General features: G+C 41.4%; 1 protein-coding gene across 1 annotated transcript in view; it reads right to left on the bottom strand.

Moving 5' to 3' along the window:
• Positions 1-989: 989 nt before the first annotated feature.
• The window catches only part of PRIM2 (DNA primase subunit 2), a 349,057-nt gene continuing 322,349 nt past the window's right edge, over positions 990-27,697 (bottom strand). Inside the window, exons 12-13 of the mRNA XM_056137376.1 lie at positions 7,503-7,571; positions 990-1,517 (exon numbers count right to left, since the gene is read on the bottom strand). Of these exons, the coding sequence (XP_055993351.1) occupies positions 1,293-1,517; positions 7,503-7,571 (294 nt within the window). The 3' untranslated portion in view covers positions 990-1,292. The remainder of the gene's footprint in view (positions 1,518-7,502; positions 7,572-27,697) is intronic.

Here is a 27,697-nt window from a genome sequence, read left to right as displayed (position 1 = left end):
AAGAGAACCCAAGCAGACGATATTCTTACGTAACCCAAGATAACAGGTGAGGAGGGGTTACGCTTCAAGTGTTGGTCTCTTCTTTCTAAAAGCTCAAAGCTCTCAGGGCGGAGAGAGGAAACTGGCTAGAACCCCCCAAATAATAAAGCTCCACAAAGCAGAATGAGTGGCATCTGTTTGCCAAAGGCAAAAGAAGAAAACAGGGCGATAACCCTCCATATATTTTAAGTTCTACTGCTGGCACCGAATGAAGCTACTATATTCATAAGGGTATTCTTTACTGGTTAGTGGATCCACTAAGTCGATCTGGCAACTCATAGCAAACACAGAAGTAGTTAGGCAGAACTGGGGAGAGATTGCTCCATGGGCTAGAGTCCTTGTTTTGCAGGCAGCAAACCTGTGTTTAATCCCAAGTGGCCACAGTCCTCTGAGCACCCAGAGGAACAAACAGCGGAAGGACTTGGAAGGTGGAATAATAAATACTCTACATATTCCTTACAAATTTCTTGCTATTCTTCATGAATCTGCCCCCAGAGTGAAAGGAAAATGACAGCAGATAAGGAGCATTATTATTTTACAGTAAAAAAAACAAAACATCTATTTATTAACAGTGTCATTGACTATATGAAGTCTGGTTTTCTAAATTCCCAAGTCATAATTCACTTCAGTGGGCTAAAAGCAAAAATCTCTTGGCTACTAACCACAAATGTCCAACTCAAGAAGGAAAATGTTTACAAAATTGATGTCTTCATTGGACATCAGCGTCGTGTAGGGTATTCCAAAGTCCCACTTAAAAACTGAGGTAATATTAAATATATTATGGCAAAGGACCAGAAAGATGATGGTTTATAGGGCTGGAGCACTTTGCATGCTGAGCTCCGGGCTTGATTCCCATTATCCCATCATCACATGGTTCCTTGAGCACCACCGGAGCGTCCCAATACAACAAACAATCTGTTATGACACAGAACACTTGGAACTACACTCATACCATTATGATCTTTATTGACAAAAAATGGTCCCGCACAGAATCAGGTAGAAAAATTATCTCACACAATAGAACTGAAGTCACATCTTTCAAGTGTTACATACGTATTTCAAGAAAAATTCTTCTCTTTCATCAAGAGGTCTTTGTTTCGACAAGGTCTTTGCAAGCCTGCTCTCCTAAGAAGTGTGAGCGAGCACATGTGGTTTGAACGGGGTGTAGGGACACTTTAATAAAAAGGCATAAAACGGGCCAAATCTTAAAAAGTAGAACATGAAAGTTACTGGGGAAAAAGGTTAACTGAGAATCAGTCATTGAAGTAACTCTCCAGTCCCTCAATGTCCATTTCCAGAGAAGAATTTAAGGAGGCCTGAGAAGACAGTGCTTCTTTGGGCTTAGGGACGCTCGGTTTGTTTTGAGGAGTTTCTGCTTGGAGAGATTCCTTCTTGATGTCTTTGCCACCACTTAGAAGCCGCTGGCTCTCGCAAAAGAACTGATTAGGATGATTCAGGGAAAAGCCGCAATCATCAACCTATAGAGGAAAGGAAAGAAAACATCACATTAGTACAGAGCACTTTTCATTGGGGTAGTAAAGACGGATCATACTTTCTTATCTATCCAGCGTCTTGATTTGGTAATTACTGGTACATGGAACTTATTCATTGCCATTCTAGCTTGTCTTTTCTGGTTGCTCTGCATTTTTTTTGTTTGTTTTTCTATTTGTTTCTATTTTGTTTTGTCCTAGAGAGAGAGTGATTCTCCCCGTTTCTTCAGTTTTCCTTTCCAAATGCCCCTGCGCCAGATTTTTGCTTTGTGGTTAACATGGGAGTTATAGAATACTTTCTACACCTAGAAATGATTTTTGTATGACAATCTTCCTTTCACTCTAGTTCTTTTACTTTCTCCCCTTATTCTTTTGTTGTTATATCACTAAAGCATCTGTTTAGGTTACTATATTATTATCCTCTTGCTCAAGATTTTACAATCGTTCATTTATTTTCATGTAGAAGAATCCCTTTCAACTTTTCTTGTAGAGTAAGACTGGTGATCTTCTATTTTAAAAAGCCTTTATTGGGGCTGGAGCGATAGCACAGCGGGTAAGGTGTTGCCTTGCATGCAGCCGACCTGGGTTCGATTCCCAGCATCCCATATGGTTCCCTGAGCACTGCCAGGGGTAATTCCTGAGTGCATGATCCAGGAGGAACCCTTGTGCATCACTGGGTGTAAGCCCACTAAAAAAAAAGAAAAAAAGAAAAGAAAAAAGCCTTTATTTCTCAATTGCATATGAATAACCTTGCGAAGTATTCCTAGATGGCAGGTTTTGTCTTTGAGTAGTGTGGATGTCACTCTAATCTGTAGAATTTTTGCTGAGAAGCTTGATGAAAGTCTGATAAAGGTCCAGTTCTAACATTTTTTTTTTTAATCACTGATTTCTGGTAAGTTAACAATGTCCTTGTCAGGTCATTTTAGATTTTTACAATGTGGAAGCTTTCCCATTCTCCTAGAAACCTCTGGTTAGTTTTGGTTTGGAAATTCTCCAACATTATGTCTTGGTATGAGGTACCTGATCCCTTGTCTTCCCATCTTGTAGCATTCCCATAATTCTGATATTCACTCTTGTAATAGTCTGATGTTTCTTGGAGACAGATTATTTTAAGTCTTGTTCCTTTTTCCTCTCTGCTCAAGTAATTACTCTGACTTCTTCCATTTCCGTCCCTCTTTTCTCTTTAAAACTCTGGGATTATGAGTACCAGGGTGATACAAGAAGTAGGACCATATTAGCATGGCAAAGGTAATGTCTGGAGTGAAAGTTGGGCCAGGCCTGTAGTCTTGGAAACCAAGGTAAATAGTCAACATCTAATTCTTTATGCAACAGAGGTCACTGAAAATTCTTAGGGAGGTGGTGTGATAAGAGCTATGTATAATCTTATGATAGATTAGAATGAGTCAGCAGTGGATTGAAGAAGTTGCTGTCATGGTGCAGAATGACAAGTGAACCAATACGCAGAAAGGAGGTCGGTAATACTGACTTGGTAACACAGTGTTCTATCCCCTATAATCAGTTTTTGGTGTATTTTTCGATCACAATTCTAAAGCAACTTCAGAACCGAGCAGAATGGCTGGCTTTAAGAGTAAGATCACTGAGAACAATCATTTATCTATCGGGCTGCTTCAAAATATTTCCTGATCTATCTATAATTTTTATTATGTCCATGTTTTTTGTCAACTCATTAAAAGAAATGAGAAGATCCCATATAAAGCTTGCATTTTCCAAAGCATCATGAAAAGGAAGTTTACTGCATACCAATGAGCAGACTTTATCTTTATAAACAGAAACATTAGAGAGTAAAAAGACCTTGGGGTTCCTTTTAGTTGAACCTCCTTCTTGTATATAGGTAACTGAAGCAAAGTCACAGGACCTAGTAATTTATCTTGTCTGAATTAGAATTCAGGCAGTTAATCACTTGGCTGTTCTGAAATCTTTTTTTTAAGAGGCTTTATACTGGGTCAGAAAGTTAGTACAGCAGGTGAACATCCTTGCCTGTATACAGATGACCGGGGTTTACTTCCTGGCACCAAATATGGTTCCCCAAGAACTGCCAGGAGTATTCTTTGAATGCAGACCCAGGAGTCAGCACCTAGTAACCAAGGGCTGTGGTCCCCAAACAAAATTAAACAAAAGAGGCCTTATACAAAGTTGATTAAATTTACAATCATATTATTAACATTTCTACTACTAAACTGCTACAGCATTGGGTTATGATAAGGAGTGGTATCTCGTGCAAAGAACAAGATACCACTTGGTACCACTTGGTACCACTCCTGCACTTGGTACCATCATTACATACTAGGGGGAATTCTAGACCTTGTTTCAAACTAATTTTTAAAACACACTTATTATAAGGGGACTCTTAATTATGAAATTTCAAAGTGAACAAAATAAAACATAAAAGTCGGTTTTCTCATCAATGAACTGATGAGAATAGTGGCTATACTGTGAATGTTTAAAAAAAAAAGAGGTTGTTTTTATGAAATCGAATGAAGCGATTTAGACAGGCAAATCATTTAAAAAAGCTGAATTCCCAAAAGGTTGGAAAGATTGTGTTGCTAGATTACATACGTTTCTTTTCCTCTCTAAAGAAACCAAAACTAGTGATGATAAATCAAATTTAAATGCCAAAACTATTCTCAAACACAAGACCTTGATTTTGACAAAAAAAGTTAGCAAACAAGTAACAGTTTTAATGGCTCTCCATATTAATTAAAATCTTTTATTCATTAACTAAAACGGTTCTGTGGGTCTGGGAATGAGGGCATTCTGTGTAATGTTTCTTTAATCTTTTCTCTCTATAACTGCTCTTTCAAGATTCATTTTGTTAAGTTCATTTTACTAAGTTGGTGGTATTATCAAGTAGCTTGAAAACATGATAAAATTATATATCATTTGGTTGCATTGTCATGGTCTTTTATCACTGTTACTTTTGGCTGAATTATGTATATATGGCTGACATTCAGTTTTCCTTCTTGCTCAGGAAAAATAATGGTAAGGTGCTTCCTTTGAATTTTTTTTAGATGAATGAAGAGACGGAAATGTGAGAAATATAAACCAATCAGAATGAAAGAGATTTTATTTTAAAATCAAATTAGAAAAAAGAATAAGAGTGTCTGCGGCACCTACCATTCATCTAATTTTTGCTGAAGAATCAGCAGTTGTTCCTATTAACCATCATTAAAAAAAAGAATACTCCATTTCTTTGCAGCATCTATATTTGGAAATAGTAAGTTCTAAGAACTCTCACAATTTGATCTGCTGTGAATCTTCTGTTTCTTTCCTTTCCCCTTTTTAGGTTTGGTTCCTATACATGACAATTTTCTTTGAGGGCAATGCACATTTTGTGAATTACTGGGGAGGGTAATTCTAAGAAGCATTTTGATTCTACCCTGTTAGCATGAAAATCCCAAAATACTATAGGGCATCTGAAATAAGATCAGTAAAACTGGTTTAGAAGACAAAAGTTGGCTATTGGTCTTTATAGGCTAAATGATAAATTTATCCTTAGGAGGCTTCTTGTTTGGGGGCCACACCTGACAGCGTTCACAGAATCCTTTGGGTAACCCAGGACGGTGGCATTGAAGGCTGGCATTGAAGGCAAGCTCCTTACCTGCTCTCTGGCCTCAAGGAAGCCTTAAGTTTTTTAGAAAGTCAGTTACTTAACTGATCATATTCCTCTATTTTATTTTAAAGACCGTTGTAGGTGCTGTTGGAAGGAGAGAAGAGTGAAATGGGGCGTATGTTGTGGACACTGGGAAGCTACTGCAGTGATCCCAGTGAGAAATGACAGGCTTCTAGCCCAGTGTTCAAACTGGAATCCACAACGATGACACTGAGCTATTAGAAAAAGTGTCGTTGTATTTGGTATATCTGTGGCTGCAGAAAAAAATGTGTGACACACTTTAGCAAGATTTCTGTAGATTCTTAATTAGCTGGGGGGAAATGATGCTCAGCTATTTGGAAAATAATCCAGAATAACAGCCTCAGAGCCCACAGAGGCTTATTTCTTTGTGTCCTACATTGTTGCACTCATGCTAACGTTTATGGTTTAAGAGGCCTATTTACTTTTTAAATGAAGAGTAGAAAATTTATATAAGGTAAAGCATCTTCATTTACATAGGAAAATTTCCAAAAGATAAAAAAAAACCACGACAATACAAAACAGATTTCCTAAAAATAGTGAATGAGTCTGAGGCTTTGTGGTAGCTTTTGACAGCTGCCACGTGAAGTGCTCTCAAATATTTCTTTGGAATCTGCACATGGCACACAATGACCTTCACCCAAATACAGGTCTCATATTTCTGCCACGGGGAATGCAGACTTTGAAGGGATGGAAGCAATCTTGTTTCACCTATGGGACGCAAGGGTTTTAATCAAGAGGTTTTGCAATGACAGCTTATAATGAGGCAGCTGGTATTACCAAAAAGGCCATATGGAACGATCACAGTGCTGCTGTAAATGGGATCAATTAACAGGTTCATTTTCAAAACTTTCACTGAAGTGAGTTTGATCACAGAGGCCTCAGGAAAACAAACATAGGGTAGGGAGGGCGAGCAGGACGGCAGGAACCTGACAATGAAGTGGATTCTATTTTTAAATTAGGTGAGAAAAAAGTCATAAAAGAGATACTCACACCTAAAAATCTATAACGCGACAACTCGTGAATACGAATAGCCTTTTTATTTCATTGATTTATATGTGGTTAAACTATTCTTTTATATGGGATTTAGACACATGTCTTTTCAATAACTTCATTAATCAAAGACCAAGTTTTTTCATGTTGGCAAGAGGAGCACTCATGTAGGAATAATCAATAGGCGAGATACTACAAAAGCAGATTCGAAAACAAGAAAAAAAGACTTCCTCACTCTGTAAAGTCCTTAAGAGCACACATGAAATTAAAATTCTCAATTATCAGCAGATTAAGGAACGCAGTCTTTAAGGGAAAGAAGAATGCAGAACTGGTGCTGAGGGGGACCGAGTGATAGCACAGCGGGCAGGGCGTTGGCCTTACATGCGGCCGACCTGCGTTCCATTACCAGCAACCCCTATGGTCCCCTGAGCACCGCCAGGAGTAATTCCTGAGTGCAGAGCCAGGAGGAACCCCTGTGCACTGCCAGGTGTGACCCAAAAAGAAAATCAAAACAAAGCAAAACAAACAAACAAAAAAAACCCCAAAACACAAAACTGTTGCTGAAGAATGTATGTATCCATTAACTGGTGCGTGATTCCTATTGTTAAATATTGTTAAACTAATGAGGGTTTGTTATTTTTCATATTTTAGTGCTCTTTAGCCTTATGTTTTATGAAATTTGTTTTAAAATAGGAATATTTTCTACAGGTATACAGAAAGTCCTTGAATAATCTCATTTTGTTTTCGTGCGGACAGGAAAAAAATCTGATCCCACGTCAAATAAAATGACATCATTTGCGGGAGTGCTTTCCTCAGACACGACTTTTTTAAAAAAGCTGTTTTCCGAAAACCTATGGAGAGCATTAGGTAAGGATTACACCCACAGCTGGTTGTGGTCACAGCTCCAGATCTTCCTTTAATGAGTGGTACTTGTATAAACTATGAGTGTCAGATGATGAACCTAGGCAGGAAAACGCGAAAATTCTCTAAAGTCATCATTACGAATGCAGTTCCAGGTTCTATTGAGCAAAGCCCATTCATGGTTAGGCTCAGATGCTCTAGATAAGTTAGTCGAGATCCAGAGAGCTAGGTACCAAGTTGCTCAGTGCTCTAAGAGTTTCAAGTACACAGGGATACAAATAGAACATTCCTGTCAATACTGTAGGGCGGATCAAAAGAGCTCATGCAAGGGCCTGGGAGATGGGTTAGGGTGGGTGCCTATGAGGACCGACCTGGTTTTCCCCCCTTTCCCAACCGCACGGCGGTCTCAGGCCCTGGCCCTGAACCAGCTGGCCAGGAGTGCCTCTGAGACAGCTGAAAAGTTTACTTACGTTATGGATCATCTCGAAGTACTTCTGACAGGCTACCTGGTAATGTGTCCCTTTTACTAGATCCAGAATCTGAAACGATGGGGGAAAGAGAAAAGAAATGACACATTAAGGTTTCTTCTAAACCACTTTAGCTCACAGTTGTTAGCCTTTATAGAATCTTCATTCTAGACAGGAAATGCATTAAATCATGGCGCATGTTGTATTTCTGCAGTCTGGACGCTGTGATAATTTTGACATTATACGGAATTTGTTTGGTTCACCATTAAGCCACAGATGACAAGAGATAGTGACTGATCTTTCTGACCTACCGACTGTGAATATCAGACTCTTTGCCTTGACAATGAGAAAAATTAGATCCGAGTATTATGACTTTGGCAGTTATTGTCAAACATCATATTGGAACATCTTTTCAAAAATCAAAGATATAAATCAAGCTATCCGAGTGGTTGATGCATGAAGCAATCAAGTTGACTATTTAGATTTTTTATTTTCTACATTAGCAATTTGTACAGATACAGCATAAAATGCAGCTGTGTGCCCATCGGGAAAATTTAATATAAACCCTTCGGACGAGTATCTGTAGAGAGGGGATGCTTTTAACTCGAATCAGATTTGTCCTTATTTTTGAAATGAAGTTATTTCTAGTAAAGCTCAGCAGAATATGAGAGTGAATAGTTTATTCTGAACACCTATTAAGAACATCATCCTATCTTTTGTAAATACAATTTGCTTTCCAACTCTACTTCATGTAATCTCTTCAGAGCAGTGCAACCCCCTTTCCTTATCAGCAGAGTGCCATGCCAGTTGAAATTTGTAAAGTTTCGCCCCCTCCCCAACCTCGCCAAATAAATAAAATGTGTATTTGGCATGTTTATCAAACAGAGTAAAATGCTGGAATTAAGAGATAGCCTCAAATGAAGGGAACTAAAACGCTGAAGAAACATTAATTTCCATCCCTTTTTCAGAAGACTAAACTTCCCATGACAATAAGAAATGTACGTTAAGTCTCCAGTGCCTGTCAATCTCATTATTGAATATAGCTTACGTTTTTTAATAGAAATGGAAAATTATTACTTCATTTCCAGATGGGCACTATATAATAATGACAAGTGTACTTAAACGAATTATTTTTACTCCGATTATTTTATAGATTCATATGTAGTCTGAAATTCAGAAATGTGTCACCTTTCATTGAGCCCTGTATGAAAGATGAATATAGACGCCAACGAATCACAGCACCCAAGACTCTGCCCACTTTACCTACTTTTCTTGAGCTGTTAGAGTAAAACTTTTTAAATATCGTTATTGGAAGATGCTGATGTTTTAGTAAACAAATGCACTGTCTTTTTAAAAATTCTAACACTATTAGCTCACATTTTCCACTGTTTTTAAATTCAGATATGCAAATTGTGTTGATGAATCTGTAATTGATTAATGGCAAACACTGGTGATGCTAACATGTAATAAAGTGTAAATTACACTTTACCTTTGGAGAAAGAGGACTCTAAACATAAAGTCAAGTTTAAATGACATCACATGGCAAATTTCAGGACTCATTGGATAGGGTATGGGCCGGTTCCTCTCATCCCGCCCCCCTTGGGACCCTGGAGGTCACGCCCATAAACTGTCTACTTAAGCTTCTTAACAGCTGTGATCCTGAGACACACGAAAGAATCTCTGAACCAAGCAACTCTCTGCAGAGATTTCTCCCGATCGTAAATATCTGGAATTTTGGACCTCCAAGAACATCTTCGGCTATTCATAATGAGCAAAACAAAAAGAGTATGGGGGAGATTGTCTGCCATAGAGGCAGGGGGAGGGGTGGGAGAGGGGGGATACTGGGGTTCTTGGTGGTGGAAGATGTGCACTGGTGGAGAGTTGGGTGATCAATCATTGTATGGCTGAAACTCAAACAGAAAAGCTTTGTAACTGCATGTCACAGTAATTAAAATAATAATAATAATAATAATAATAATAATAATAATGGAACGATAGCACAACGGCAGGGCGTTTGCCTTGCACACAGCCAGCCCAGCCGAGCCGGGTTCGATCCCGCCGCCCCTCTCAGAGAGCCCGGCAAGCTACCGAGAGTATCTCGCCTGCACGGCAAAGTCTGGCAAGCTCCCCGTGACGTATTCGATATGCCAAACACAGTAACAACAAGTCTCAAAATGGAGATGTTACTGGGCCCGCTCAAGCAAATCGATGAACAACGGGAGGACAGTGTTTGACAGTGTTTGACAATAATAATAAAATAAACATTCTGAATTTTTAAAAAATGTGGACTTCATGCCCAATTCAATCAGCTTACTCAATAGCTGAATAAACAGCCGTACTTTGCTGTTTTGCATGCAGTAACCCTGGGTCAAATCCCTCGTGCCCCATCTGTCTGCGTGCCCATCATCCTCCCCACCACCTGTCTCTAGAGGCAGGAATAAACTCTGAGTACAGCCAGGACCCAAAAGCAAATAAAAAAGAAGCATGCTGATTTTCCGTAATAACGTGTGGTTCAGGGATCACACTGAGCTGCATGCAGAGGACCATCTACGGTGTCTGGGACTGAACTGGGGTAGGACACAAGCAAGACAAGAGCCTTACCCCTAGATGGTCTCTCTGGTCCCTCTCCTTAATAACCTTTTTTTCTTACCTAAATCAAAAGACTGTGAGAAAAGCAGATTTATGTGTCTTGACATTTTAGACGATCAAAAAAAAGTAGTCACGTACACAATCCCTCCATGGCCACAGCTCCATTTAAAGCTCTTTGGGGCCGGAGTGATAGCACAGCGGATAGGGCGTTTGTTTTGCACGTGGCAGACCCGGGTTCGATTCCCAGCATCTCATATGGTCCCTCAAGCACTGCCAGGAGTAATTCCTGAGTGCAGAGCCAGGAGTAACCCTTAAGCATCGCTGGGTGTGACCCAAAAAGAAAAAATAAATAAACAAAATAAAATAAGCTCTTCCTTAGGACTGGGGACGTGGCTCAGAGGCAGGACACGTCCTTCACATGTGTGAAACCCTGGGTTTACTCCCTGGGGCTCAGGGTCCTGAGTGCTCTCCAATACAAGCAAAAAATATCAAGCTTTGGGGCTGGAGCGATAGATCAGCAGGTAGGATGTTTGCCTTGCACGTGGCCAACCCAAGTTCGATTCCCAGCATCCCATATGGTCCTCTGAGCACCGCCAGGGGTAATTCCTGAGTGCAGAGCCAGGAGTAACCCCTGAGCATCGCCGGGTGTGACCCCCCCCAACAAAAAAATCAAGCTTTTCCTTTTTTAAAAAAAGCAACTTATTTCTCCTCTAACTTTTTGTTTCAATTTAATGGGAAGAATTTCTTTTAATATTTTCTTGCAAGTCTACAAATAAATTATCCCAAAACTACTGCTAAGCAACTTTCCCAGTCACACTACAGCTTATTTCAAAATCACAAATCACAAATCATCCTGTTATTCGTCGATTGCCTCGAGCAGGCCTCAGTAACGTCTCCTTCATCCTAGCCCTGAGATTTTTAAGAAAGTGCTGTATTCAGGAGAATGAGACCCATCTTTAGGAGAATGAGACCCATCATTGTTACTGGTATTTGGCGTATTGGGTACGCCACGGGGAGTTTGCCAGACTCTGCCCTGTGGGCAGGCTACATTCGGTAGCCTGCCAGTTTGTCAAAACAGCTTATTTAGGTAAGCAAAAGTTTCTTCACAGATGCAAAGGTAAAAAAGGGGGTCAAGATTAGAGGGGAACTTTCACTAGCTGAAAAAAGACTACTCAAAAATGAGAAAGTTCAGCCCAAAGGTGAGGTAAAGGAGAAAAATAACAAACGAGGGTTGGGCAATAGGAAGGATGTGACGGTGCCTGTCTTCCACACAGCCAACCCCAGTTCAATCTATGGCCACCACATACAGTTCCCGGCACGGCTGAGGTGAGGGCAACTGGGTGTTGTTGCCTTCACTTTAGAGAGGAATAAAGACCTATTGCAAGAGGAATATTTGTCTCGTGAGGGCCCTGTGCTACAGAACTGAAAAACCACATTACAACGGATAATCTTGCTTTCCATATACAGTGTATGAAAGCACTTAAGTTTTTAAGGTAAATCGTGGAAATGTGAAACGTTACTCAAAAATTCCAACAGAGAATAAAAATAGATGCTTTAATTTCACACTGCGATGTATTTTAGAGATACAGGGGGGCGGGGATGGGTACAGAAGGGTCTTATAGACCGAAGAATGAAGTTCGGCTTTTTCCTGAGGAATATGGAGAGCTACTACAGTGTTCTCAGCAGAGAAGTGAAATGAACGGACATTTGTTTCCCTCCACTTTGATGCTCTTGCATTTACAGTGACTGAAGGTAACACACACTTGCTCATCACAGGAGTCCCAGAGTAGTAGGACCACACTGTGTGTGGGTTCCTGGATTCACATTCAAGCAGGCGCTTCACTGCTGAATTTGGTCTAGACTCCCCTGATTTACATTTTTTTTTTATTAGTGAGACACCATGAGGTACAGTTGTAGACTTACAAATTTTTGTGTTTGGGTTTCAGTTATACAATGATTGAGTACCCATCCCTCCACCAGCTCCCATCCTCCACCACCACGGGTCCCAGGGTTCCTCCCGGCCCCCTTTCCCCCCCCATCCCACCCTGCCTCTGTGTCAAGGCATTCCCTTTTGTTCTCTCTCCTACTGGGTGCGGTGGTTTGCAAAAGAGGCATTGAGTGGCAATCATGTTCGGTCTAGAGTCTACTTTCAGCATGCTTCTCCCATCCTGGGAGGATCCTCCCAACACCCTTTACTTGGTGCTCCCTTCTCTATCTGAGCTCCCTTTTCCCCTAGAGTGTGTGGCTGGCCTCCAAGCCATGGAGCAAAATTCCTGGTACTGATCTCGACCATTCTTGGGTGTTAGCCTCGTATTTTGTTACTTTATGTCCCCCAGATGAATGCAATCTTTCTATGTCTATCCCTCTCTTTCTGAGTCATTTCGCTTAGCATGATACTTTCCGTGTAGTACCACTTGTATGTAAATTTCATGACTTCATCTTTTCTAACTGATTTACATTTTTAACAATACTATTGTGCCTGCCTTTTTGATAACAGGCACGAGGGGCAGGGACAGCAACTGAGAGCTTCTTATGGGAACGAATGCAGGGGGTTCATGACAGAGACTTGGCCCACAATGATGACAGTCGTAGCGGCTAAGTAGTGGTCTAGTCCACAGAATCATCTCCCACTTAAGGGCCAGGAACTATTTTTGAAAATGAGCTGTGCCACAAAGAAAATTCACAAAAGGAATTTATGTCCTAACGTTACATAGTACTGCATTACGTATTATCCCATCTCCCCTGCCAATTTCCTAAATAAAACTAGTTTTATTTATTTTTTATTTATTTTTTTGGTTTTTTGGGTCACACCCAGCGATGCACAGGAGTTACTTCTGGCTCATGCACTCAGGAATCACTCCTGGCGGTGCTCGGGGGACCATATGGGATGCTGGGAATCGAACTTGGGTCAGCCGCGTGCAAGGCAAACACTCTACCTGCTGTGCTATCACTCCAGCCCCTAAAACTAGTTTTAAAAGAGTAAAATGGTTTTTTTTTTTTTAGAAGTAACTATCAAGGAAAAGCAATGATAAAAATACCATTTACTAGTCGCTGGACCATATGATAAAGAGGTTTTTTTTTTCTTTCTTTTTTTTTTTTTTTGCTTTTTGGGTCATACTCGGCGATGCTCAGGAGTTACTCCTGGCTCATGCACTCAGGAATCACTCCTGGCGGTGCTCGGGGGACCATATGGGATGCTGGGAATCGAATCTGTATCGGCCATCTTGGCTGCGTGCAAGGCAAATGCCCTACCCGCTGTGCTATTACTCCAGCCCCAAGAGGTTTTTTCAATGCAGTAACAACACCTGAAGCCTCTCAGTAGCAACACTAAGATGAACACTGTCCCCACTGACTCCCAAATGTCTTCAATTGTAATGGGGATGGTACTCAGCAGGGAAAGTCTAGCCTTAAACACTCTGCTATCCAGGATCCAATACCCAGCACCACACAAAATAAAAAGTATAAAATAATTTTATATGTGCAAAAATTAAAAATTAATAAAAATAAAATAAAAGCACAGAAATAATTTTATATGGTTACAGTCCATATCCCTTTGTATATGGATTGTAACCTTGAGACCATTTCTGCACCCCATGTTCTTAAAATTTCCTGATGTGGACAGCAGTAGCAAATGCTTAAGATATTCTAGAACACAGTATGTCCAAGAGAGCAGCACAGGACATTCCTCGCTTTGTTCTTCTTCATGAGAGGAAAAACTGGGGAATCAGTGGACACTACCAAAAGATTCCAACAACATGGGATGAGACTAGGGTGAGAATCAACTCAACAGAGTGATCAATACATAGGCAGTAGCCAGGTTCACTGACATGGGTATCCATGTGACTGAAGTTGGGTAGAGAAGGATACCATGGTGGTGATGGTCTGGGGCCTCTGGGAAACAGAGATCCTATAAATAGCCCAAAGTTCTTGGGAAGTTCACGTTTCTTGGCCCAGGTTAGACTCAAAGCAGAGGAACAAGGAGCTAAGACCCTAGAAAGGCGGGTGACAGAGAAGGACTCTGGATTACATCCCCACCCCCTGAAATTCTGAAAAATGCCAACAGTCAACTCTTGGACCTGGAAACTCTGGTCTTTAGAAGGGCAGCGCCACACTATCAAACCAGGCCTGACAGAGCATAGCCACGACAGCAGCTGAATGTCCCTTAGTGCCTGTCCTCTCCACCCACACTGCAGCAGCCTGGTTGCCTGGGACAAACCTCCACTCGACTGGGACCACTAAAACTGCTGGTGGCAATATACAGACATACACACAGTTTCAACACACGTTAGGGTCAGGGGAAAGCAGGCAGCTGAGCACCAAGTTGAGTGCCAAGGTTTAGACCAACTGGAAGATGGAAGAGAAACAGGGGGCAGGGAAATACACCGCTAGGCTAGTTGAGACTCCCAGCTAGAACGTCATCACAAGAAAAGGTCACTCAAGAAACCAATCTTAAAGGACCCGTAACGAGAAAACCAGAGACACAAGAAAATTCAGAGCAGCAATTCAATGAGCCCAAGAATAAAATTGATAAAGAGAGAGACGATCTAAACAAGAAACCTAACAGATTCGGGATAAATAAGGAACTCAATAAATGAGACCAAGAATGCATTTCAAAAGCTATAGAAATAGACCTGATGAGAAATGAATCTATGAGCTCAAGAACCTAGAAATGATTCGGGTGGAAGAACAGAAAAATAACATTTTTTTTAAAAGAAAGTCTATGTGAGTTACCCACCTACACTAGGATAAGGCACATAAAGGTATTAGATGTCTATGGAAAATAAAGGGAGAAGGGAGGAGAGTTTTCTTTAGGGGGGTAAAATAGTTGAGAACTTCCCAAACCTAGAAAAAAACCCTCATTTTTCAAGTCTATGAAACTCACAGAACACCTGATATATTAACGCACAGACTCACAACAGAATACAAATTAGTGACACTAACAAGAGATCAAAACACAGAACATTAAAGGTGCCCGGATAAAAAGGTATAAAGGTATAGGAAGGTACTCTCATGTTTAGAATTCCCAATACTCCAGGAGAAACAAAGCAATGATATCATTCAAAATATTTTAAAAACTGCCAGTAAAGAAGACTTTATATAACAAACTCAGACATGAGGGAGAAATGAATACTGTAGCAGACAAACAAAAGCTGAAGCAGTTCACACTCCCTAGAACTCACATACAAAGAAATGTCCAAAGAGTCTCTGAGAAAAATTCACCCAAAAAACCCAACAACAACAACAACAAAAACTGAATAAGACAGTGACCAGAGACATAAAATCAGAAACAAAAGATAACATGGCAACAGTAATCATATACCAATCGTCACCACAAATTTAAATAAATTCACTGAGCTATAGGCACAGGGCAGCCAGATGGGTTAAAAACAAAATAATACAAATAACAGGGAATGTTTAGAGGAATCAGAGCAACAGTGGCACAAGTGGGGCATTAGCCTTGCAGATGAATGACCTGGTGCACGCTATGGTACCTCGAGCCCTGCCAGGAATAATCTTGAATACAGAGTCAGGAGTGAGCTCTAAGCACCCAAGCATAGCTGGTGTGGCCCAAAATATGTGTGTGTGTGTGTGTGTGTGTATGTGTGAGAGAGAAAGAGAGAGAGAGAAAGAGAGAGAGAGAGAATGTTTATAAAGACAATCACAGATTTGAAGCACAAAGCGATAAGAAAGTGTTCAAACCCAGTGGAAAAAAAATTTAAAAGCAAAAACTATTATACTTTTATCGTATTAAAGAGACTCACTCAGAAAAAGGCAATGAAAGACAGAAAAGGATGAATGATTAAAGGATCAATATAGCAAGAAGACATAACAAGTGTTAGTATAAATAGGGGCTGAAGCAATAGCACAGCGGGTAGGGCGTTTGTCTTGCCTGCGGCTAGCCTGGCCAAAGAGAGTTCGATTCCTCCACCCCTCTCAGAGAGCCCAGCAAACTACCAAGAGTATCTCGCCTGCACGGCAAAGCCTGGCGAGCTCCCCGTGATGTATTCGATATGACAAACACAGTAACAAGTCTCACAATGTTACTGGTGCCCGCTCGAGCAAATTGATGAACAACGAGAGGACAGTGACAGTGACAGTGACAGTACAAATAGACCCATTATAGCAGCATCAGAACACAGGGAAATTCAACACCTCATAGCAAGGGACAGATCAGAGAGAAAAAGCACCAAAGAAACAATGGTCTCCAATGAAAAATGAGACAGACTTACAAAACAATTACAGGGCACCCCATCCCTAAGCAACAGAATGTACATGCCTTTCAATGCTCGAAGAACATTCTCAAAGATGAAGCAGGATGTTGGCACACAACACAAGCTGGCACACCTCTCCTGCACCCCCAATTCAGAAAAGGCTTTAATGAGGGGAAGGGAAAGGAAGGCAGGGAAGCACCAGATTAGGAGAAGGGGTCTCCTACACGAGGGTCCCCAGGAAAAGCAGAAGCCCTTCCCCTTCTATGCCTTTTGAACAAAGACGAGTGGGTCAGCATTTCTTGATAATGTTCTAAGGATATCTGTCTTGGCCAGTGAAATGGGGAAGCATGCTGAGATGGTTTCTCCTGGCGTCTGGATCTAGCAGGCCTAGGTCAACTGGGTAACTAGACACCACCTGGGCTGCCCTCCTTGCCAGGTGACTGTTTTATTTATTTAGTTATTTATTTTATTTAATTTTTCTTAAATTTTTATTAGTGAAATACCATGAGGTATAGTTGTAGACTTACAAATTTTTGTGCTTGGGTTTCAGTTATACAATGATCGAGTACCCATCCCTCCACCAGTGCCCATTCTCCACCACCATGGGTCCCAATATCCCTCCCACTCCCCACCCCACCCCGCCTCTGTGGCAGGGCATTCCCCTCTGTTCTGTCTCTCCTCTTGGGTGTTGTGGTTTGCAAAAAAGACATTGAGTGGCAATCATGTTTGGTCTATAGTCTACTTTCAGCATGCTTCTCCCATCCTGGGAGGATCCTCCCAACACCCTTTATTTGGTGCTCCCTTCTCTATCTGAGCTCCCTTTTCCCCTGGCATGTGTGGCTGGCCTCCAAGCCATGGAGTAAAATTCCTGGTGCTGATCTCAGCTATTCTTGGGTATTAATCTCATACTTTGTTACTTTATATCCCCCAGATGAATGCAATCTTTCTATGTCTATCCCTCTCTTTCTGACTCATTTCGCTTAGCATGATACTTTCCATATTGTACCACTTGTATGTAAATTTCATGACTTCATCTTTTCTAACAGCTACATAGTACTCCATTGTGTAGATGTACCAAAGTTTCTTTAACCAGTCATCTGTTCTCGGGCACTCAGGTTTTTTCCAGATTCTGGCTATTGTAAAGAGTGCTGCAATGAACAAACAAGTGCAGATGTCACTTCGACTATACTTTTTGCCTCTCTGGGATATATCCCCAGGAATGGAATTGCTGGGTCAAATGGAAGCTCAATTTCTAATTTTTTTGAGGACTGCAGGTGACTGTTTTTTAAGGTCCATATCCCTCATCTGAGATCATCACACTCAGCTCCTGGGAGAGAACAAGACAGAGTCTCCTACCCTATGCCTGACTGTCTCCACCAGGGCCCAACAGCTGAAGACCACCGAGGCCCAGCCAAGGCCTTGCTGGGAGCACTCTCCACACACTTGGATGAGCCTCACGCATAAAAGAACTGACAGAGGAACCCAGGTGTGTGGGAGACCCGGGGCTGAGATCTCCAAGCCTGTACAGTTTGGGACTGGACCTGCCAGTAACTAGACAGTTACACCACCAACTGCCGTGTAACTCCAACAACGGCCAGGATCCAGAGATCATCACACTCAGCTCCTGGGAGAGAACAAGACAGAGTCTCCTACCCTATGCCTGACTGTCTCCACCAGGGCCCAACAGCTGAAGACCACCGAGGCCCAGCCAAGGCCTTGCTGGGAGCACTCTCCACACACTTGGATGAGCCTCACGCATAAAAGAACTGACAGAGGAACCCAGGTGTGTGGGACCCGGGGCTGAGATCTCCAAGCCTGTACAGTTTGGGACTGGACCTGCCAGTAACTAGACAGTTACACCCACCAACTGCCGTGTAACTCCAACAACGGCCAGGATCCAGAGATTATCACACTCAGCATTCGCGGCCGCGCGACATCTTATCATCTCATTCCTAATTCGGTCAAACTGGCAGGCTACCAAATGTAACATGCCCACACGGCAGAGTCTGGCAAACTCCCCGTGGTATACCCAATATGCCAAATACCAGTAACAATGATGGGTCTCATTCTCCTAACCCTGAAAAAGCCTTGAATATGGCACTTTAAAAAAAAAAAAATCTCAGGGCTAGGACGAAGAAGACGTTACTGGCACCTGCTCGAGGCAATCGACGAACAACAGGGTGGTCGTGATCGTGATCGTGATCCCTCATCCCACCCTGCCTGTCCCCCTTGTCCTGGTCTTCCCCCTCGACCCCATTCAGCAGGCGGCCCCAACTGCAGCAGGGGACCGGGGTAAAGATATCATCTGGCTACTTCCTTCTGAAAGCAGTCAAGGGTTCAGGCACAGATGGAGCCCCCTAAGAAAGGATCTGAACCGGGGCTCTCTGGAAACCAGGGGGAACATACAATCTAAACAACATCAACATCTGTGATTTAAGGGATTTTGATGGAAAGACAAATTTTATTACAGTGTTTAAGAAGCACGGGTCAAATATTTTAAGGTGTGGAAGAAACAAAAGGCCCCGAATCTTACTGAATGCCAGCACCCCATTCTTGAAGTAGTTTCTTCACTAATCACCCCTCTGTCATGTTGCTCAGAGCAAGGGATGTGGGCACAGTTATCTCTTTGGAGGAGGTAGAGAGAGAGGAGACTGGAAGAGAGGATGGAGGCTAGCAGGGCCTGTCCTCCCTCTCTTGTCCTTTGGAGAACTCCTTTGCAGTGGGGCAATTGTAGATCAGCAGGACCATCATTAGAAAGACTTTTGCTCAAAATCCAGAGACAAAACCACTGCACGCTTTAGAAGTGTGTGGCTGGTTTTATTTTGGATTTTTAACTGAAATCTTTACTATCCCTCCACGGGACTAGAATTTGGTTTCTACACAGAGGCATGCCCTGAAATGAGGCATGGTTTTATCTTCACCTTTACAATGAACAGTTTGTCCTTAGTAAAAGTGGCAGTTATTTTGCATAAATGCAGTAAGAGCAGGGAAATTTTAGGTAACTTTAAAGTAACTTGTAACTTAGCTAAATTAGAGCAAGGTGGTTTCTCCCTGGAAGCATTTAGTCAAACTGTCCAACTATAGGCTCAGGCCAATCTGTTTTACTTCACCTAACCCCAGAGGGTCCTTTCTAGGTCTTGGGAGAGAAAAAATGCTCCTTTTTCTTCTACTGAGAGATGGTCTCTTTAAGGCACTGCCCTTGTACCAATGTGAAAATGGAAGCGATATAAAACATCTTTTTTCCTGTTCATAGAAGCATAAAACTAAAACTAAACCTAAGGAAAACTGAAATGTGGAGAATAAACAACCAGTTATCATACAACTAGTAGGTCAATAAGGAAGTCAAAAGGTGAAATAAATGCCCGGAAATGAATGGAAATAAAGAAATTATTTATTAAAACTTATGAGACTATAGGAAAGATACGTCTAGCAGCATTATAGGCCTATCTCAGGAAACAAGAAACGTTGCATTAAGCGGTGGAAAGGGGAAAATCGAAGCTTGGGACTGGAGAGAGAGTACAGCGAGTAAGACACTTCGTATCCTGTTCACTAGAGTTTAAATTCCTGTCATCACATACAGACCCCTGAGCACCAGCAGGAGTCATTCCCAAATGGGCGTGCCCCCTAAATTTTTCGAAACTAAGCTTATAATGAACTGCACCGTAGCTGTAGCATGGTCCTCCCATTGTTCATCGATTTGCTCGAGCGGGCCCAGTAACATCTCCATCAAGAGACTTGTTGTTACTGCATTTGGCATATCGAATACAGCATGGGGAGCTTGGCAGGCTTAGCCGTGCGGGCAAGAAGGAACTATAAATTTTTTTTAAAATGATTCCAAAAGTCAGCAGAACAGGGAATAAGAGTAAAAATAAATGAAAAACAAAAACAAAAAACAATACCTCGTTCTTTGAAAAGATATGCAAAGTGGATAAGCTTTTAGTCTCACAGCGACAGACAAAAAAAACCTCAAGGTCAGAAATGCTAAAGGAATCAGATGTTAGAGAAATGCAAAAGATCCTAAATGAGCATTGGAAGCATGTCTACGGCAACAAATTCATTAATCTAGAAGCTGAAAAATTCTTACAAATCTGGTAACTGAATGAGGGAGAAATGAAAAACCTGAACACTAATAGTAAGAAATCCAAATCTCCCCAAATACAAAATCCCATGGTCAGATGTCATTGAGTGAATTCTACCAGGCTTTTTAAAACACAGTATCTGTTCTTCACAAACCCCTTTAAAAGTAAAAAGAAAATATTCCTGAAACATTATACCAGTGTTACAATGATTTCTACACCAAACTCATGACAAAAAATTAGACCAGCATTTCTGCTGAACACCAAAGCAAAAATCCTCAATAAAATAAGTACACTATACCGAGTGCAATGATAGAGTCAAAGAACCATACTTCACAATTACAAACAGCCATTCCTCAGGATGGTTCAATACACACTAATCAACTAGCATGATAGGCCTCAAAAGGAAATACAGAAGTTCTTTATGATCATTTCTAAGGATACAGAACAAGAATCTGACAAGATTGACTCAGCATCCTTTTATGATAAAAATCCAGGATACAATATTAAAGATGGATGGCACCTCGACATAGCAAAGGACACACATCATGCTCAATGGGGAAAAACTGAATGTTGTTCCTCTAAGATCAGGAACAAGGTTAAGTATATACACATCCTCACCACTACTGTTCAATGCACTAGATCTTCTGGTAAGAGAAAAAATAATGGTAAAAAGTATCATTATTTGCAGATGACAAGGTAATACACACATAAAATTCCAAATACTTCAGTAAGAAGCTATTAAAAATGATAAAGTAGCAGGCTACAAAGTCAACACATAAAAATAAGTTGCATTTCTACGGAATGAACTAGTAGAAAGAAAAACCAAGGGCAATCCCATTCATACTTGCACCAAAAATAATTAAATACCAGGGCCTCAGAAATGACTCAATGGGATAGAGCACTTGCTTGGCATGCAGGAAACCCAGGTTCAATCACTGGCACCAAAGATCCCCCGAGCATTGTGAGAAGCAATAACTTATGTTTAAGAAACAAATACAAACAAGAAGAATTAAATACCTAGGAATATATTTAACCAAGTAAGAGGGCTGGAGCGATAGCACAGCGGGTAGGGCGTCTGCCTTGCACGCAGCCAACATGGCCGACCCGAGTTCAATTCCTCCGCCCCTCTCGGAGAGCCCGGCAAGCTACCGAGAGTATTCGATATGCCAGACACAGTAACAACAAAGTCTCCAATGGAGACGTTACTGGGCCCGCTCGAGCAAACTGATGATCAACGGGAGGGCCTTTACTTACTTACTTACTAAGTAGGTAGGAGATGTGTACACTGAAAATTACAAGGTATTGTTGAAAGAAATAGAAGATGCCAGGAAGTGGAAAGAGTCCTTGCACCGGGGGATCGAAAGAATTAATGTTGCTAAAGGGATCTTGCCTAGAGCAGGATGCAAATCCAATACAATCCCTACCAAAATCCCACTGAAATCCCTCACAAAACTAGAATAATTACATATAATTAAAATGATGGAATATTCCCGAAGATCAAAAACACTCCTGGAAAGACAAAATTTACAAAAGAAGAGTATGGTGTGAGAACAAAAGCAGCACACAGATCAACGTAACAAAACTGAAAATCCAGAAATGCTGCGACACATTTATGGACAACAAATTTGCAACAACCGTGCAGAGAGCATACACCGGATCAAGGATTCAAGGGCAGCCTCTTCAGTAAAGATGGAAAACGGGAGAGTCACATGTTACATGAAAATGTATACCACTACTCATTCAAAAGTCAATTTAAGCTTGGGCGTAAGAACCGAAACCAGAAAACAGACAAAAACAAAGATAATACATTCAATGTCACAGGCCTTCGAGAGGCCTTTGTGGATCTGACTCCAAATGCAAGGGAAATAAAAACAAAAAATAAAAAAGGGCTGTATCGACTTAAAAGACTTTGGCAGAGTAAGAGATTCTATGCATCAAAGCAGAAAATGGGATGCTTTCAAATGGAGGAATCTATGTGTAACCTGGGGTTAATTTCCGATAGCACAGCGGTAGGGCGTTTGCCTTACAAGCGGCCAACACGGCCGACCCGAGTTCGATTCCTCCGCCCCTCTCGGAGAGCCCGGCAAGCTACCGAGAGTATTCGATATGCCGAACACAGTAACAACAAAGTCTCCAATGGAGACGTTACTGGGCCCGCTCGAGCAAATCGACGATCAACGGGAGGGCCTTTACCTTTACCTTTAATATACAAGGAATATTGATAAAACTGAGTAACAATAAACTTTATTTCAAAATGCACAGAGGTCCAGAGAGAGAGTATGGATAAGACAATTGCAGATGGCTGACCCTGGCTCTATCTCTAGCACCGCATATGATCCCCTAAGCATTGCCAGGTGGGGCTGGAGTGATAGCACAGCGGGTAGGGCGTTTGCCTTGAACTCAGCTGGTCCGGGTTCGATTCCCAGCATCCCCTGTGGTCCCCTGAGCCCACCAGGAGTAATTCCTGAGTGCAGAGCCAGGAGTAACCCCATGTGCACTGCCAGGTGTGACCCAAAAAAGAAAAAAAACAAAAACAAAAACAAAAACCACTGCCAGGAATGACTCTGGATAGAGACAGAAGTAATCCCTAAACACAGTCAAGTCTGGCCCCGAAATCAACACATAGTTGTATAAAGAATGGATTGAGAATCTGAATAGACACATCTCCAAAGAAGAGAGATTGCTAACAGGCACAGGAAAATAATTTCATCTATTATTAGGAAAATGCAAACAAAAACAATGAAATACCACCTCACACCTGGGAAAGTGGCTATTAAAAATACAAGAGACAATAAGTATTACAGAGAATGAGGAGCCTTTGTAAGTTGTCGAAAATGCAAACTGGCGTGACCATTATGGAAAACAGTATACAGATTACTCAAAAAACTAAGACTAGAAAAAGTTCATATACGCTAATTCCCACCTCTATATATTTACTCAAAAAAAACACAAAAACACTCATTCAAAGCAATATATAACCTCTCACATCAACCACTGTATTATTTAGAACAGCTAAGGGTTCTGAACAACCTACTGCCCTTCAACAGATGCCTGAAAAAAGAAAATGTCAGATATACAATATTCAGGTATTGGGTCAGAGTGATAACCCAGTGGAGCTGTCCTGCACAGAGCTGACCTGGGTTTGGTCCCTGGCACCACATATGGTCCCCTTAGATCTGCCTGGAGTAATCCCTGAGCGCCACCGGGTGCAACAAAATGGCCATACCTAGACAGTATTTATGCCCAATAAAATAATTCGAGTCATCCTGAATAGGATTAGCAGAACACTAGATGAAGGACAACCATGTGAACAAGCTGGATTCCGAAAAGGATTCAGTACCATCGACCATATCCACACAATAACCAAGCTCATTGAGGTATCTCGGGAGTTCAAGATGCCGCTCTGTCTAACGTTCATTGATTTAAAGAAGGCCTTTGATTCTGTTGAGACGGAAGCGGTCATGGAAGCCCTAGCCAATCAGGGCGTACAAACTCAATACATCAGGATCCTTCGTGAGCTCTATTGCGGATTCACTACCAAGATCTCACCATTCTACAAAGAAGTAATCATCCATATCAAGAGAGGGGTTCGGCAGGGTGATACCATTTCACCAAAACTCTTCAGTGCCACCCTTGAGAACATCATGCGACGACTAGAATGGGAAAACATGGGAGTGAAGATAGATGGTCGGCAACTACACCACCTCCGCTTTGCTGATGACATCGTTCTAATAACACCAAACATCAGCCAAGCGGCACAAATGCTTGCGGACTTTGACCGTGAGTGTGGAAAGGTCGGACTACAGCTGAATCTTACGAAGACAATGTTTATGAGAAATAGCCTTGTTCCTGACGCTCCATTCGCTCTCAACGGAACCACCATCTCCGAATGCAACAGTTATATATACTTAGGTCGAGAAATCAACATGATGAATGACCTGGCACCTGAGTTGCGCAGGAGGAAGAGAGCGGCTTGGAATGCCTTCAAGAGCATTGAAGAAATAACTAAAAGGACAAAGAAACTCCAGCTACGAGCACATCTCTTTGATTCCACTGTTCTTCCTGCATTATCATATGCCTCAGAGACCTGGACCCTACGAAAACAGGATGAGAACACTATTCGGGTCTCTCAAAGAGGAATCGAAAGAGCTATGCTTGGAATATCACGATTCACTCAAATGAGGGATAGAATCCGGAGTTCTGATCTCTGTCAACGCTCAAGAATCAGGGACTCTGTCTCATTTGCCAAGACATCAAAAATCAGATGGGCTGGACATGTAATGAGGTTTACAGACAACCGCTGGACTAGAGCCATTACTGATTGGATTCCACGAGACATCAAAAGATCACGTGGACGCCCACCTATAAGATGGTCAGACTTCTTCGTCAAGACCCTAAATGATCGGTTTGAGGCTCTACATGTTCCTAAAACGAACAGATACCATTGGGCTACGCTAGCACGCAACCGGGATGAATGGAGACGTTACTGGCACCCGCTCGAATAAATCGATGAATAACGGGGATTAAGTGATTAAGTAAGTGATTAAAATAAGTGAGAAAGATAAAACACTTTATAATTTTGCTTGGTGAAATACAGAGAAGAAAAAATTAATGAACTAAGTGAAAATAAACCAAAGGAGTTGTAGGACCACAACTGTGGTTTCTAGAAGGGAAGTGGGAAGGGAAATGAGTAAATTGGGCATAAGGGATCAATTATGCATTTAAGTATGGAACTGGACTTTTAGTGGTGAACCTAATATATATAACATATGTCAATGTATGTATATATATATACAATGTATGTATATATATATACAAGTATTATGTATAGAAACATATACAGATGTGTAAATATATACTTTTTAATGATGCACAGATGAAACTTACAAAATGGTATCATGCAATGTTAATTTAAAGGAATGAATGAGTGGGAAAAAAAACAGACTATTGAATTTGTAATCCATAGTCTAAGAATGTGGATAGACGTGCTTGGTTTTTGACCAAGATTACCACCACAAAACCTAACAAAGATAATTCAATGTCAACCAAAAAATTCTTTTCACTGAAACAGAAATTTTTTTTTATTTCAATAATTTTATTTAATAAAACTATTTGGAGCAACTGTTTAAATAGATGCAAATAACACTGGATTTGGTTACTGGAGGGGGGGGGGGTGAATTTTGAGATGTATTTTACTAATAAAACCATTGCTATTTTATTTATTTATTTATTTATTATCATTTTTTTTATTAGTGAAACACCATGAAGTACACTTATAGACTCACAAATTTTTGTGCTTGGGTTTCAGTTATACAATGATCAAGTACCCATCCCTCCACCAGTGCCCATCCTCCCCCACCACGGGTCCTAGCATCCCTCCCCCCCCCCATCCTCCCCCCCCCCCCCCCCCCCCGTCCCACCCTGCCGCTGTGGCAGGGCATTCCTCCCTGTTCTCTCTCTCTTCTTTTGGGTACTGTGTTTTGCCAGAGAGGCATTGAGTGGCAGTCATGTTTGGTCTATAGACCACTTTTAGCATGTCTCTCCCACCCTGGGAGGGTCTTCACAACACCCTTTATTTGGTGCTCTCTTCTCTATCTGAGCTTCCTTTTCACCTAGCACATGTGGCTGGCCTTCAAGTCATGGAGCAAAATTCCTGGTACTAATCTGAGCCCTTCCTGGGTGTTAGTCTCCCGTTTTGTTGCTTTATGTTCCCCAGATGAATGCAATCTTTCTGTGTCTATCCCGCTCTTTCTGACTCATTTCGCTTCACATGATACTTTCCATGTAGTACCACTTGTATGTAAATTTCATAACTTCATCTTTTCTAACAGCTACATAGTACTCCATTGTGTAAATGTACCAAAGCTTCTTTAACCAGTCATCTGTTCTCGGGCACTCAGGTTTTTTCCAGATTTTGGCTATTGTAAAGAGTGCTGCAATGAACAAACAATTGCAGATGTCACTTCGACTGTACCTTTTTGCCTCTCTGGGATATATTCCCAGGAGTGCTATAGCTGGGTCAAATGGGAGCTCAATTTCTAATTTTTTGAGAATCGTCCATACTGTTTTCCAAAAGGGTTGGACCAGCCTGCATTCCCACCAGCAGTGAAGGAGGGTCCCTTTCTCGCCACATCCGTGCCAGCACCTTGAAACAGAAATTTTTCTATGATGTTTTCTCAAGAATAGATACTGAATGTGATCATATTTTACAGTGTGCCCATTTTGAATTCACTTTAGCTAACCTTATTTTTGTGTGCCCCCCAATATACTTTTCAAGGGGTAAGAGCTGTTAAGAGTATTGCTCACAATGTGCTTCTATTTTTATTATACATACACACATACATTTTTGTGCTACTTAGATGTTGAATATAATGTTGAGAGAAATATTGTACGGAAATTCTCTGGAGGGTTAGCCAGGGATGTGGCTTGGTGACAGAGCACCTAACTTGCAGGTGTGAGGCCTTGGGGGCCATCCTTGGCACCAGCCAAGGGAGAGGAGGAAGAAGATGAATAGCAGCAAATTCTGTGGAGCCGCCAGAAGAAAGATGTTTTCAGACATACGTACTTTCTCAGCTTGTTTTGCCCACACAGCTTCCTGTCCAATCCCACAAACTAGTCTGTCTTTATGGAAAAGCTAATGGAGGCTAGAGTTCAGGGAGCAAAGTGGACAGGAAGGGTCAGGAACAGAACTTGCAGGAAAACACATATTACACAGGGAGACACGCATGGCGAGGGAGAAATGTGATGAGACAAAAGGAAAGCCACAGAAAGGTGGCAACAGGGCCAAGGAGCAGCAAAATGTGAAAGAGAACTGGGATAAGTATGTTGTGATCTACAGCCTGCTACCTGTACAAGTAACAGACATCAAAGTATTCACAAAACATTGAGCAATGACACCAGCACTGTTGTTTCCTTAATTCCACTTTGAAAGAGCCAGAACACATTATATTTTCCGCTTCAAAGCAGCATTAATACAAAAAGAACAATTCTCCAAGGAAGAAATGGAATCAAGTGCCAATCGTGAAGCCTAGCTAGAAGTTTCCCAATTCTGCTTTAGAAAAAAAATATAATCGAGTAACCGGAAAAGGCACATAAGATTAAAAAAAAAGCTTGTCTAAAAATACAACTAGTATTTAAAGAAACAATTTTTATAGAGCCATAAGAATACTGCTCAACACAAAGACGCCACCAACAAAGAAAACTATAGGCCAATATCCCTGATGAACACAGATGCGAAGATCCCCAACAAAATATTGGCAAATAAAATCCAACAACTCATCTAAAAGATCATACACCACGACCAAGTGGGATTCATCCT

Source organism: Sorex fumeus, unplaced genomic scaffold (assembly GCF_029834395.1).
Source record: "Sorex fumeus unplaced genomic scaffold, SorFum_2.1 ptg000124l, whole genome shotgun sequence".
Lineage (NCBI taxonomy): Eukaryota > Metazoa > Chordata > Mammalia > Eulipotyphla > Soricidae > Sorex > Sorex fumeus.
The sequence above is the reverse complement of the archived record's forward strand: the minus strand, read 5'-3'. Positions and strand labels throughout refer to the sequence as shown.